Below are 13358 nucleotides of genomic sequence, written 5' to 3' on the forward strand. Positions count from 1 at the left end.
GCTCTCCTTCCAGTTGAAAGTCTTTTAAGTGTAATAGCCATCATCAGAGGCTGACCTAGAAAATGTTTTTTTACCTGTGGGTAATAATCTTGTGTTAGCTGTGTGTCCCGTTTTACAAAGCAGGGAACAAATCTAGTTTCTTTCCTGGCTGACCTTGGACAAGCCCTCTTTGCTCTCTGCACATCATTAGTGGGGTGGTGGACCCTGCTTGTGCCAGGTACTGTATCGGTGCTCCTGCCGCGGTGAAGGGTTATTATTTGCCTGAATTGCTTCCTCCGTGCGTGGCATAGCTGAGCAGGGAGCAATTGCCGTGGCAGGATCTGGAGTGAGGGTGCGGGAGCAGGAGCATCCCTCTGTTTGCAGGCTGGAGCGTGGCTGGAGCATTGCTGCTCTCTGCAGGCTCGTTGGATGCTGTCGGCATCCGAACCCCCCCGTGACTCTGCAGGAGCAGCCCCTGCACTGTTAATGCTCCCTGGACTGTTAACAGCTGCCTGCCATCGATGGCCGCTGCTGGGAAATGTAATTTGGGTTTCAGCTTCCAGGCTCTGCGCTGTCTTAAGTTAATTATGAGCTTTAAAGGCAGAGGAAGAGAGCAAAGCAGGAATCGTCAAAGTGAAGACTTTGAAGTAGGAGTGACTGGGGGAGCCTACTTGTGGCCGAGAGGTAACTGGGATAGATGCCAGTCCTCTCCTCCTCTTTCTGCTTGTGGTGAGGACCTGAAATGGCAGGAACTATCTCAAGAATGGGTGAGGTTGCAGGTGAAGTGGTGTGTTTGATACATTGCATATTAAGCCTGCTGGGAGGATTTTGGCTGCAGCAATCACTGGAAATGGAACAAAATAATCATCTTTACCATAAAAAAATGCAAGCAACTTGAGTCATGTGTATATCTCAATGCTGATTCTGTTTGCTTTTTTGTTTTTTGCTTGTCTTTAGAGTGTCAAATCTGTTGGTAGAGCACAGTCCAGTCGGGAGTGGTGCCTACAGGTCGGTGGGTGAGTGGCTGGAAGCCATCAAAATGGGCCGATACACGGAGATCTTCATGGAGAATGGATACAGTTCAATGGATGCAGTGGCTCAGGTGACCCTAGAGTGAGTAGTGTCCAGATCATTTTCACCTCATTTCTTGGAATTGCAGTGGGAGGAGGGAGGAGAAAGACAAAACATTCAAAAATATGCAAGGATGAGGCTGCAGAAAGGGAAAACTGTGTTTGCAGTCAGCAGTTTCCCTTGTAGCATCCCTATTGATAACAAGTGCAGGCAGTAATAAAACTTACAATCACTGTACTGGCAGCCAGTACTCTGGCTCCTCTGCTCACAGAAATTCATGCATGAGTTTCTGTAGTTTCCAGGCCATCCTCTTGACACAATAGCAGTTGATTATTTGGGGTTACCAATAAAACAAGCCCTCTACCCTACTAGTAAATTTATAGGTGCCAGAGTCCCTGCTGAGATATGCTGGCTTCACAGCAGATAAGCTGGTTTCAGGGCTGATCTGGATATAACCAAGTGAACAGTGAAGCCCAGTAAGGTGTGGAAATAGTATTCAGCATTAACAGAAATAGATAACAGTTGATGCCAATGCAAGAACATCAGCAACCCACAGCTCTAGAGGATAGGCTTCCTGAATGAGACTCTTTCTTCTGAATGTGCCCTTGGTTTTTGCACGTGGGTGTGACTGCAGCTGGGGCAACAGCCTTCAAATGACTTGGTAAATGCCTCAGGGCTGCTAATTTGCTATGCTCCACCTTTAATTGCCTGCCTTGCTTGTGTAATTGCGTCAGTACTTTCCTGCTGCTGCCCGCGCTGTCTCAAACTCACCTCAAAGTCTGCCTTTCTAGCTGGGTTAATTTGAGCTTAGTATACTGCTGGCATTAAGGCAGAATGTGGAGAACTATACTCTGCTGCTTCGGAGAAGGTTGTGTCTCCTCTGACCACATGCAGATTGCCAGTGCACATACAGAATTGCTGCTGAGGACTAAGAACACACCAAGAAAAATCCCCCCCACCCCAGAGAACCCCCACAGCAGCATTTCCTCCTGTCTGCCACAGTGCTGTGGAGCTCACGGTACAGCACAGGAGTGTGATGCAGGTCGGTGGCATCTCCATGGAGTTCAGCTTTCCATTACATACATGGAGGGAGTGCAGGAGCGTATCTGCTCTCACTCATTTTATTTGCTCCACTCACATCGTGAATATTTGCCCCTTACACCTGGACTCATCCAGTCTTTTTTCAGCCATTCTCATGAAAACCCTGAGCAAGGGATGAAATCCTCTCTAGGAGCTGTCTGGGAAATCAGGGTGCATGGACTCTTACCTAGATCCTGTTTTGAGCTCCTGGGACTCTTATATGCTATTTCCCAGCCTTGTCCTGCAATTATGTGTCATGTTACTTGGGCTTTTGAGGACTCCACAGTTTAGACTGATAATCTACAAGCACTGGCCAAGGAAAAGGGCACCCATCCCCCGGCTGGTCAGAGTCCACATAGCAGAAAGATCTAGCCAAAGGTTGAGTGGCAAGAAGGGGGATAGGATGAAGCAGTAATTTAAGAGAAGAGGAAAGCATTGGAGCATTCCCCTCTACAGTACCACCCCAATCATACAACCAGAGCAGCTTCTGCTGGAAAATGCAGATTGTCTAAAATACATCACAGATTTATCACTGTTTGGCTCAGTTAGTCATATCAAAGAAGAAAATTAAGCTTCTAGCTTGTTCCTCTTTAGAATTTTCTGCAATTTCAAGAGCTCTACACAAAATGCTCAGAAGTAAAATGCTTTTGTTTGGGTCACAGAAAATGTTGACTTGAAGCCCAAATTAGTGGGTGTTTTCAACTGCAAATTAGAAGTTTACTTACTTGGGTAACTTAAACAATCTTACTATCCCTCCTACACCGTCTTAGCATCCCATGCTGCTGACAAAAGTATTCCTAACCTCCAAATTCCCAAAGTGCAACATTTCAGATTATGAAATAAGATCCTTAATTTGACTTTAAAATTTAACTGTTGCCCTATGTTTTCTCTTTGGTATTCCAGAAATTTCAAAAATGTCCCCCAAAATCTTTTCAGGCTATGCAAAAAGTGCTTTAAAAGGGTGATTCTGATTGGCAATGAACCAAGAAACCCATTACCTGCACAGTTTTAGCCAGAAAGGCAAGTTGGTTTGAAAATCTTTAAATAAAATCATAGCTGCCAGAGATGCTCTGACCCTCAGCAGCTGCAAACCTCCTCGAAGGCCCCCTCACCAGGTCCCAGGATGTTCTCTATGGCACAAATGGCATCCTGCTGGTCCCAGTGGAGACAACATGTCTGAGCTGTTCAGTTTCAGCCTTCTTCTAGGCTTTTAGAACAGCAGAGCAGTGCAAAGGAGCTGATGCCTGGCAGCCTGGGGAGCTTTGGGGTTTTTTAAACTGGAAGGACATATTTCATGGATCCATCTTCCATTTCAGTTGAAACTGAAAAAGAGGTTGAAACCTATTCCAGCTAGTTAGTTATCCATGTCAGCAGATAAATTCTCCCTCCCCACCCCAGCTGCCTGTGGACAGAGATTCTTGCATAGATACCTGCTTGATTCTTCTTTGTCAGCCCACACACCTTTGCATTGCAGAGGTGGCTTGGCAAGAAGGCTTGACCCCACTCAGGTCTGGTTTTGGGAGAACTGTGGAAGATTAATCAAAAAGCCAAATACCCATCCAAATCAAAAGTTCTCTCATCCCTCTCAGATATTGTAAAAAAAGAAAAAACAGCAGAATTCTCAGCTGTTGAAAAAAGAGAAACCATCATAGCAGCTTAAGAGGAAAAGTGCCATGTACTGAAGTCCTGAGCTCAGGCTGATGTAATCTGGCAGATTGCCCTTAAAAAAATAAAGTAAGGGAGAAAAATGGCTCCTGGTGGGCTCAGCTGAGACTCTCGTGGGTTCTCCAGAAAATAAACACCAGAACAAGCAAAGTTCTTTAAAGGTTGATATACTGAGAGGGGTTGGTTTTCTGGAGGTTTTCATTTTTTTCTCCCTGTAAAAGGGAAAAACAAAACATTTTGTACTCTACAAAGGAGAATTCAGGTTAAATGTTCCTTGTCATTTTTAATAGAGGCAACTGTTCTGTATATTCCAGAGCTGGGACTTGGGGGGATCGGGTGAAAAGATGATCTGAACATCTGAAAGTAGCTTGCTTTCCCCAAATGACATCAGTAAAACAGTCTTTACAATTTAAGAGGTTGCCTTCAAATACCATCCAAAATGATCTTCACCAAATTGAAACCGTGCAGGAGACAGATGTAGAAATTAGATGGATAATTGCTGCCAGAAAAAGCAGGGAAAAAACCACATGATAAATGTAAAGACTTTCTAAAATCTACTGAAAAAAAACGACTAGTGCTGTAGGAGGAGTTGGCCATAACACTGACAGGACTGGTAATTGTGGGTGCCCAGCTTGTGGCTTCTTTACAGGACCTGGTTGAGAGAGATGTTCAGCATTTTTTTTGAATCCTTCCTCCCCTGACATGAAAAGCAGAATCCTGATTGCCACTCTGATTCTTTCAAACTGATGGCTTGATGCATTTGTTCCAGAAAAGAGTAGTATTGGTGACAAATTTCTGAAAGCAAAAGATTAAAAATCTAGAATCGATGAATATCACCCCAAGTCCTAAGCTCTGCCTGATTACCAAAGACCTGAAAATGTATGTGTTCAAACAAAGAGTGATTTCTACATTTAGCTCTAATTCTTGCAAAGGGATGAATCACCTTGTGAAAAGTGGAGCCTCACCCTCCACCCTCTCTTTCCAACTGGATATCAGACTTGAAGGGAGCCTTTCCAGTGGACCAGACCTGCTCTTTAAACTTGTGGACCACCTAGTGACTTTGAGTGTGTCTGGAGCTCTTTCAATCCACTGCAAGAATAACTTTACCAGGACAATACTCAAGAATAGATAGATCCATGACATGAGTTTCAGTCTGACCCTTGACTGGACCAATTACTAACCATGTGGACTACATATTTTCACCTTTTGAAAGATCTGTACTCACTGAATCTCAGGACACCCTGTTGTTTGTTATTAGATGAAGAGCTCTGAATATTTGTAATAATATGTGTTGTGTTGCTTTGCATTGTATATATTTTTCTTCTAAAATAAAATAAATTATTTATTAAAAGTTATACTGGATGAAGAACATTTAAGAGTTCACCTGCTCTAGATGCTTATTCTTAACCTGAAATCTCAGTCCTGGGATTGTGATGCTGTGTCTGCTTCAGAACAAATTCTCATCTTGTAATCAAGTAGAATGGGAATTATGAGTAAGAGCAGATGAACTCTTAAAACAAATTTTTTTAAGTCTTCATTTCATGCAAAAGTCCCTAGCAAGTGGATTCCTCTCTCTTTAGCATCGTCTGAAGGTCTTTGAGGTTCTTCTTGTTTCCCCTCATTCAAACTGACAACTGACTAACTCCATGAGTAGTCCCAGTCTGCATGGGCAACTGTAGTTACACCACGTGCAGAAGAGTGGTGAGATCTGCCCTGGATGGGAGATGAAGTACAAAATATCTGTGGTAGGCTGACAGCTGCTGACCACGGAGATCTTTCAGGACTGTGGCCCTTTTGCTTGCATGACTAAACCAGCTGGTGAGGGGGTTGTATTTTATGTGGCAATCCAGTCCTAGTCTACACTGTGTTTGGCAAACTGGTCCATGGTGTATAAGTAGTTCTATTTGTAAATAAAATGTTTTAAAATCTATTTCCAACAACATGGAGACTGTGAATTCAACCCTTGCAAATGGAGGCTATTGCAGGGAAGGGGATACCGTGTTGTCACTGGCATGTTGCAGCTGGGCTTCCATGCAAGGCCGTGGTAAGAGAGCAGCATGCATGCAGCTGTGTACAGGCTGCTTGGGGTGAGCTGACACCAATTTTCCCCTTTATTTGCTTGGCTTTTTGGTAAACTTAGGTCAGTTTTTTAATACCTTGTTGACAAGTGATTCATATTCCTGCCTGCTTTCATTTTCAGCCCCACATCAATGAAAGAAGTGAAAAGATAAATTTTCTCCCTAAAACAAGAATAAAAGTTGTCTCATGGCTGGGGAGGCCAAGTATTTTGAAGCAGGGAGACCACACAGCACATGGGTGCACGGATCTCCACTGCAGAGGCACACACAAAGCCCAACACCAGGGGTCAGGTCACTTCCACAGCGAGGAGCAGCCTGGGTCCTGATCACAGGTGTTGTTTGCCCATGGGTCTTAGCTGTGCCTTTTCCTGCAGGGAATGCACATTTTTATTGCAAAGCCCCAGTGGATGTCTGCTCACATCTCCTCTGCAGAGCTGAGCCCAGTGAAATTACCACTTGGCTGCCATCACATGAGCCAGGCAGCTCTGGACTGGAGCTTGAAGGCAGTTGCTTTGCAGCCCTTTGACACAGAAGTTGTTGGGGTTTTTTTGTCCCCAAATCAGCTGGTTTGCACACCCAATTCTGTTCAAAATTATCTTCTGCCTTACACTGCTTTAAGTCCTTCAGCACTGGATGCATGGGAGTGTGCAATGTGCTGTAAGTCATGCTACAAACATCAGAATTAAAGCTCCTGCATTCTCTAGGCAGTTTTTAGAAAGTTTAGTTGCTGTCTTTGCTATGTGCAAGGTGGCTTTTGAATAAAGCTGCTGACTTTTGTACTTGGCGAGCATCTGGTTCAGGAGCTGTTGTCTTCTGGTTCATCTTTGCTGAGGTGAAAGACCCCCACAGTAGTGTTTTTCTCCCTCTCTGAGGAGTCCTCCATGCTTCTGGCTGGTGGCTTCACATTTGAGAGGATTTGATATTAAAAAAAAAAAGAAAAAAAGACTGGATCCCCTGGTGAGCAGTTAATATATTGAAACCAGAAATTCTTTTTTCTTCTTTCTCTCTTGTAAATCAATGAGACACTCCTCAAGGATACTGAGTTAAGGGATATGGGGGAAAAAAAAGGCTGTGTAGTGAACTGGGTGGGGGGTTTCTTAGACTGATGGGGCTGTGTGTGAAAGGCCAAGACATGCATGCTTTTCTCCAAGTTTCAGGCTGTTTTTTTCCAGCATAACATGCAAGAGTGTCAGAAATAGTACATCTGTGAAATACGTGGTACTGGATTTTCAAAAGAGCTCAGCTTGCACTTTAGATATCTGGGAAAAAAAAGCTGATTTTTCAAAAAGTGCCAGCAGAGCAGGACTCAGCAGGGGGAAGATGGATGTTGTCTCTTTTAAAAGTTAGGTCCTATACTGTGTTGGTTTCGGGGGTTGGTTTGGTTTGGGTTTTTTTTTCTGACCTCTGGTGTGAACTTCCAACTGTGCTGTGTACATAAAATAAATTGCATGTAACAATAGCATTACTTCATTTTCCTTCATTATTAAGATGGCTTGCTGAACTAGTTTCACAATTCAGTGGAGGCAGAAATGAAAGCATGTCCCCCTGAGAAGGCAGACACCTTTTGCAGGTGCTGCAGCCTTTTCTCTGCCAGGTAAGGAGCACTGCCGATGTGTCTCATTGACCTCCTTTGCTCTCTGCCCCTTATGTTATGATTTCCCTTTGCATCATCAAGAAGCATTGCCAAAAAAGGGTATAATAATGAAATTATGTGTTTAGCCTGAAGCAAAAAATCTGGTATTTTCCAAATCAAAAGGCAGAAAACATGACAGTCCTTGGAGAAGAACAGATCTAGCTTCTGGCTTCAACTAGTTTATGTGTTAATGTATTAGCCTTCACTCAAGACTGCTTTTTATTCAAATCAGTGTTCATCTGTGTAATTTGTGGACATGGATGGTTGGTTGTACTTCCACAGGAGTTTCTGTCCACAATGTGAAGCTGCTGAGAGAGGCACACCTCCATGGGTAGCTCGTGTGAAAATGTTTTGGTGTTCTTTGCACGTGCTCACCTGCAGTCCAGCACACGGCCCTGCTGTGAACTGTAGGCCAGGTTTGCAATTATGTCTCAGCTGATGGTTGGGCTCCCAGGTGTTGCTGGGGATTCCCAGCCTTTGCATGAATGCAGCAGTGTGGTTTCCAAAATGCAGCTGCATGTTCAAGGTCATATCTCAGTGGCTTTCAGTGGAGAAATTTCTCCTAAATGACTTGCACACAGGGTGTCAGCAGCTTTGGGATTCATGAGTGTATTGTCAGGAACCTAAGGCACAACTTAGAAACATCCTTAATTCAGTGCAGTCCTGAGGTAGAAAGTTAGGGACTGCTGTTTTTCTAGTGGAAGTCTTCAGACAAAACACCTCAAACTGCTTCTCTAACATTAGTTTCTGTGTCTTGTGCTGGAAACATTTATGCAACTGTCTTGATGTTTCTTCTGAGCTTTTATTCCTACAATTTCTCTGTTAACACTTTTCCACGCAGTAAGAAATCTCTACAATTATACTCTGCCGTAACTGATGGCCTTACCTGGCTTTAGATGTGTCACTGCATCTGATAACCCAAGGTCCTGTGGTAGTATCTCCAGGAGATGACTTGTCCCACTCCTGTCTTTGGATGGGATAAATTGTGCCCTGGAGGTGCCTCTTTTATGCCATTCACATGAATCATATGAAGGTGATTACCTTCATCTATACACCTGAATTTTGGAGGGTGGAGTTGATAACAATCTTTCCTCCTGATCCTGCATTTTACATAAACTATCTTATTTTACAGCTTTCCTATAGTGAGCCCAGTAGGCAGAATCAACACAAATGCCCTTGGCTTCTAGAATTCACCGCCCCCCCAAAGAAAAAACAAATGTGGGTTTATGGGAAGATTTGCAAAGACCCAAAGGCGAACTGCTTTGTTAATTCTTGTTGACTTTAAGGGGTCATCAGGATGGTGGCCATGCTCGAAGCTTTTGCCATTTGTGTTTCTTTGGCTTTCCCTCATCTGAAGAGGAAGAAAGCATGGATTGATCTCACTCCTCACTGCTCATATCCAAGATCAAATACCAGCCTCTCCCATGAGAAGAGGAAACTGCAACATGGGCATTCTTACATGGCTTTTCTCTTGGAAATAGGACTTTTCACGCCTAGCAGAATCCTTGGCCAAAGATGATGCTGACACTTTTCTCTCTGGCCTTTCTCCTTGGCCAGCGAGGTGATCTCGTTCAAATCACATCACCTCTGTGAGATGCTGTCAGCTGTAAAAAAAAAACTTTTACAAATGGGGAAAATAAAACTTGCCAACTAAACTTGGCTCCGGGAGCTGCCAGTGGTAGCAGGTAGGCACTGGCAGCGGCAGCAGCGCATGCGGCGCGTGGTGTGCGCGGCGACGTGTGCCTGAGAGGTCCATGGAACCAACGTCTGCTTTCTCCCACAGGGATTTGAGACGTCTGGGAGTGACACTTGTTGGTCACCAGAAGAAGATAATGAACAGCCTTCAAGAGATGAAGGTCCAGTTGGTGAATGGGATGGTGCCGTTGTAACACAGTTTTTAAAGTTGCTTCCTCAAGTGGGTCGGTCCTGCACTTTGTACTCTAGCCCTGAGATTTATTTTGACTAAAAAAAAAAAATCAAGAAAAGATAAAAAGGGAAATTCAGTGGTTTCTGTAACTGAAGGACGTTGGCCTCTGCTGCAGCATTTCTAAAGCAGTGTTTGACTTAAGTTTTCCTTTTCTTCCTATTTGTGTCCTCATTTTCATGAAGTCAGTGTAAGATGCATGGAACATGGAAACGAATCTGCTGTACGTGAGGTTAACCAGTCTCTTAAGCTTCAGCGGTGATGACAAGAAGCCTTCCACCACATGTTGTCTGTACATGGGAGGTACAAATATATATAGCACCTTTATATTACTGAATTACAGCAGCACATGGTAATGCTTCCAAGGACTGACTTGAATGGAGGATTTTTGTGGCCATTCATGGACTCCCAATAGCTGCAGTTTGCTGAAGTATAACTTCGAGTCTTACTTGTCTACAGAAGTGTATTGAAGAGCAATATGATTAGATTATTTCTCAATAGATATTTTGTTTTGTAAATTTAAAGAAAAGAAAAGAAAATGCTGTTACACAGCATTGAGTTATAGAGACTAGCATATAAACATGTTGCTTGCTCCATGGCAAATACAATACAGGGTGTATATTTTGTTTTCCTCCTTCTGTGTTACCAAGTTCTTTTTATTTGCTCTTTGGGGAGGATAATAGATGATGAAGATGTATATACTGTACAGTTTGCTACACATCAGGTACAAGATTGGAGCTCTTTCCTTGTTTGGTTCCTTCTTTCCTCCCTCTTTTACTCAGCCTCCCTTTTGTGTTACCCCTATGCTTTGTATTTTTGCTGCGGTTTGGTTTAAGCAACACATAAAGCCTTCAGGAGTTTTGATTATGTATATGAGGTAGAAGGAGTTTGCTTAAATAAAAGATGTTGCCCCCCTCTTCCTTTACACCATGGGCTGAGGACATCCAGAAGAAGGGAAGTAAAATATCTGGTTCTTGGTGGCCTCCAGTGACAACGTGGCATTGATTTTTCTGTGTCCTGGCCAATGATAGCATGGGATTGCCTCACCCAGTGCAGCCATCGCCTTTGTTCCCGGAGTCCAGGAGACAAAGCACGAGATGGTTTTAGCTGGAAGGAAGGAATTTTGTTGGAATTGTTCCTTTTCTGATGATGTGGGTTAAGTCCTGGGGCACAGTGTGGAAATGAGCCCGTGGTCATCCAGTGTGGATATTTTGTAGTATTTCTCCCACGGTGGTGGGAGTGGGATTATTTTTGGAACTGTACTGTCCTAAGATGTCTCCTGGCATTTTGGGTTTGGCTGTGGACTTGGCCACTTTGGGGCAGAGCACAGAGGGGAGGGAAGAGCAGAGTAGCCCAATATGGTCACAGCGATGGCATCCTGAGGGCAAGGAGATGCCATTCATAGGGGCTAGCACAGCTCAGATCAGGACTTGGTTGTAGCTGGGGTTCAATGTATCCATTAAAGCCCATGGCTGGTAGTTTCAGAGGGGCCTGAGGGCAACCCAGTCCCCTGGGAATCACACCAAGAACTATTTTGGGATTGTCCTCCTTTTATTGTAGATAGGATTAAACAGCACAGTTAATTTGGTATTCATAGGTTGGGCTTTTATTTTGTGAAGACTTAGATAAAGATAAGGATTTTAAAACAGCTCAGTGGACTGCAATGGTTTGTTGTTTCTGTAAATGTATTGCTTCCTTAGAGTTTGGATAGCATCTTATGGCATCCTTCCTCAGCAAAAACATCAACATAAAGAGTTGCTGTAGCTCCCTTCATCCCCAGTGCTGCAGAGCCAAGCCCAAAGAGTTCAAACAGCCAAAAGGAGGCCTGTGTCCTTCATGTTTTGCAGAATACAGGTGTTGCAAGGCACCTTCAGCTGTTTCAAAGTCTTTCTTCCATTTCCCCCCAGCCTTTGGATGAGATTTGATACAAAGAATGTTTTTTTAAAAAAAGAGAAGCATCTAGGAGAAGAGGCTGAGTGGTTTTTTTCTTAGCAGCAGGGCTTTGTTTGCTTACAGCAGGGCTTCTTCAGGCAATATTTGCCTGTTCTGAAATGGCCCCTTCCTCCTCTGCAGGCTACTGCTGAGTTCCTCAGGAATCAGGAGAAATAGGAGGGAGAGGAGCCACAGCGAGGTCTAACAAATCTTGATGGTGTCATTTCTCATCCTGTTGTTTCATTTTGGCAGCCACCAGAACACAAAAGAGGAAGAGGGTAGCAAGACATAACAATTTCGGCACGGAAAAGAGATTTGTCATATAATAAATAAGATTATTAGAGCTGTCAGCAGAACAGTCTTGAGATTATTTGTGCCTCCCTGTCTGCAACGCTTGGGAAAATAACATGTAGGAAGACAGAAACAACTTATTTCATCAGGAGGAATTGTTCGTTTGCCTGCATCCATTGGCGGCACTGAGATGCTATTAGCAAATATATAGCACTTTCTGCCCATCACCTCCACTCATTCCTTTCCTGTTGGCTCTGTGGGAGGAGTTGAACTTGGGTCTTTTTTTTCCTGGGGTCTTAAAAGCAAAATCCCCTTTTCATCATTTGTTTTGCTGGGATACCTACCAAATGCTGGAGTAACCTTCAAAATGATGAACCGATGGAACACAAAACTGTTCTTAAGCCAGACTGCATTTGTAAATAGGGCACCTCTTCTTGCTTCCTCCAATAAATAAATAAATAACCTTTTCTATTTATTTCAAGAGCTGTTCTTGCTACAGATCTCTGTATTAACAGACTTTGTCTCGGAGCTAAAAGTAAAATGTCGTTTTAGTGGGTAGGGTCCAAAGGCTACAGCTTCTATGTCCATGAGTAAATTCCAGAGACAATGGAGGTTTTCAGTTCCCATCCAAGAACTGCAAGTACTTCGTGTGTTGGGCATGATTATATGTATTGGCATGCAGCAGAACAAGAGGACAGCAACTTTTTTGGCAGGTTATGTTCTTGGAAGGGGCTGTAGGTGGATTTCCTGCTTATGGTAAGTCCAAGCATTTTGCTTTTCCAGCTCGCTACTGCTGCAACAAATTCTGGTTTTTTCCAGTATATTTTGCTGATAATTGAGAGGGAGGTATTTAAAATGATCCAAAAGGTGAAAAGGCTTTTTTTGATACAGTTTTTCATTTTGGGAGAAGGAAGTGTCCCCAAGAAAGGCTTGTGTAGACTGACACCCTTTCATTGTGTAGCTACCACTTGGAAAAACTACTTGAGCATAGAAAAGGAAGACTGATATAAAAGGGAAAAAAAATCAGTTTAAAATTTTATTTATTCCTCCTATATGTTAATAGTGAGAAGAATAAAAGATGAAGGTAAAAATTTTTTTTGTCTATTCAGTGTTGAATATAATGTAGAAAGTCCTAGTGCTCAAGAAATTGTGACTCCTTGGATTGCTGTGGACTTGAAATTAGATGTTAAGGCATATGTAAAATACATCAGTATCAGTCTTAAGATTAACACCTAGTTTCCAATCCTTTCCTGTAATTCCTTAGAGCAGGTAGAGCAGGAGCTGGTGCATCCAGCACTGCCAGAGCCGCAGCATCTGCCTCAGCTCCTTAAATCAGTGTTTTAACTCATAGGAGACTGTAGCATTGCTGTATTTATTCCTCCCCTTTCCCCCTCTTTGGATACTCTCTGTGCATTTTGTTTGTGTTCATGGGGTTTTTTGTAGTGTAAGATACGAAATTTTCTATTTTTTCATAAAAATAAAAACTTTTGACTAACAGCAACATCCAGTTGTGGATCACACATATCCTTGAGCCCTCGACTTTTCACAAAGCATCAGGATTTCCCCCCTTGGAAAGGAAATAAATTCTCTGTATTTTTTCTCTCCTAAATGCAGATCTGGTGCTACTCTTGTGGTCCCTGAAGGAAAGAGAGGCCTTTGGGATGAGCGAGACATGTAGACCCACATGAATGTATCCTGCCTTGTT

At 43.2% G+C, this 13358-nt stretch overlaps 1 protein-coding gene across 15 annotated transcripts in view; it reads left to right on the top strand.

The window, feature by feature from the left end:
• EPHA5 (EPH receptor A5) overlaps nt 1-13098 on the top strand; it is a 208324-nt gene extending 195226 nt beyond the window's left edge. For 12 of the 15 annotated variants that reach the window (XM_069013426.1, XM_069013425.1, XM_069013428.1 and 9 more), the window contains 2 exons: nt 937-1092; nt 9290-13098. In XM_069013426.1, coding sequence (XP_068869527.1) covers nt 937-1092; nt 9290-9395 — 262 coding nt within the window. In that variant the 3' untranslated portion in view covers nt 9396-13098. Of the gene's footprint in view, nt 1-936; nt 1093-4727; nt 4884-7361; nt 7441-9289 lie in introns of those variants that run through there. The other 3 variants (XM_069013419.1, XM_069013420.1, XM_069013421.1) reach the window with 2 other exon arrangements.
• Nucleotides 13099-13358: the final 260 nt, after the last annotated feature.

Source organism: Aphelocoma coerulescens, chromosome 4 (genome assembly GCF_041296385.1).
Source record: "Aphelocoma coerulescens isolate FSJ_1873_10779 chromosome 4, UR_Acoe_1.0, whole genome shotgun sequence".
In the NCBI taxonomy this organism is placed as follows: domain Eukaryota; kingdom Metazoa; phylum Chordata; class Aves; order Passeriformes; family Corvidae; genus Aphelocoma; species Aphelocoma coerulescens.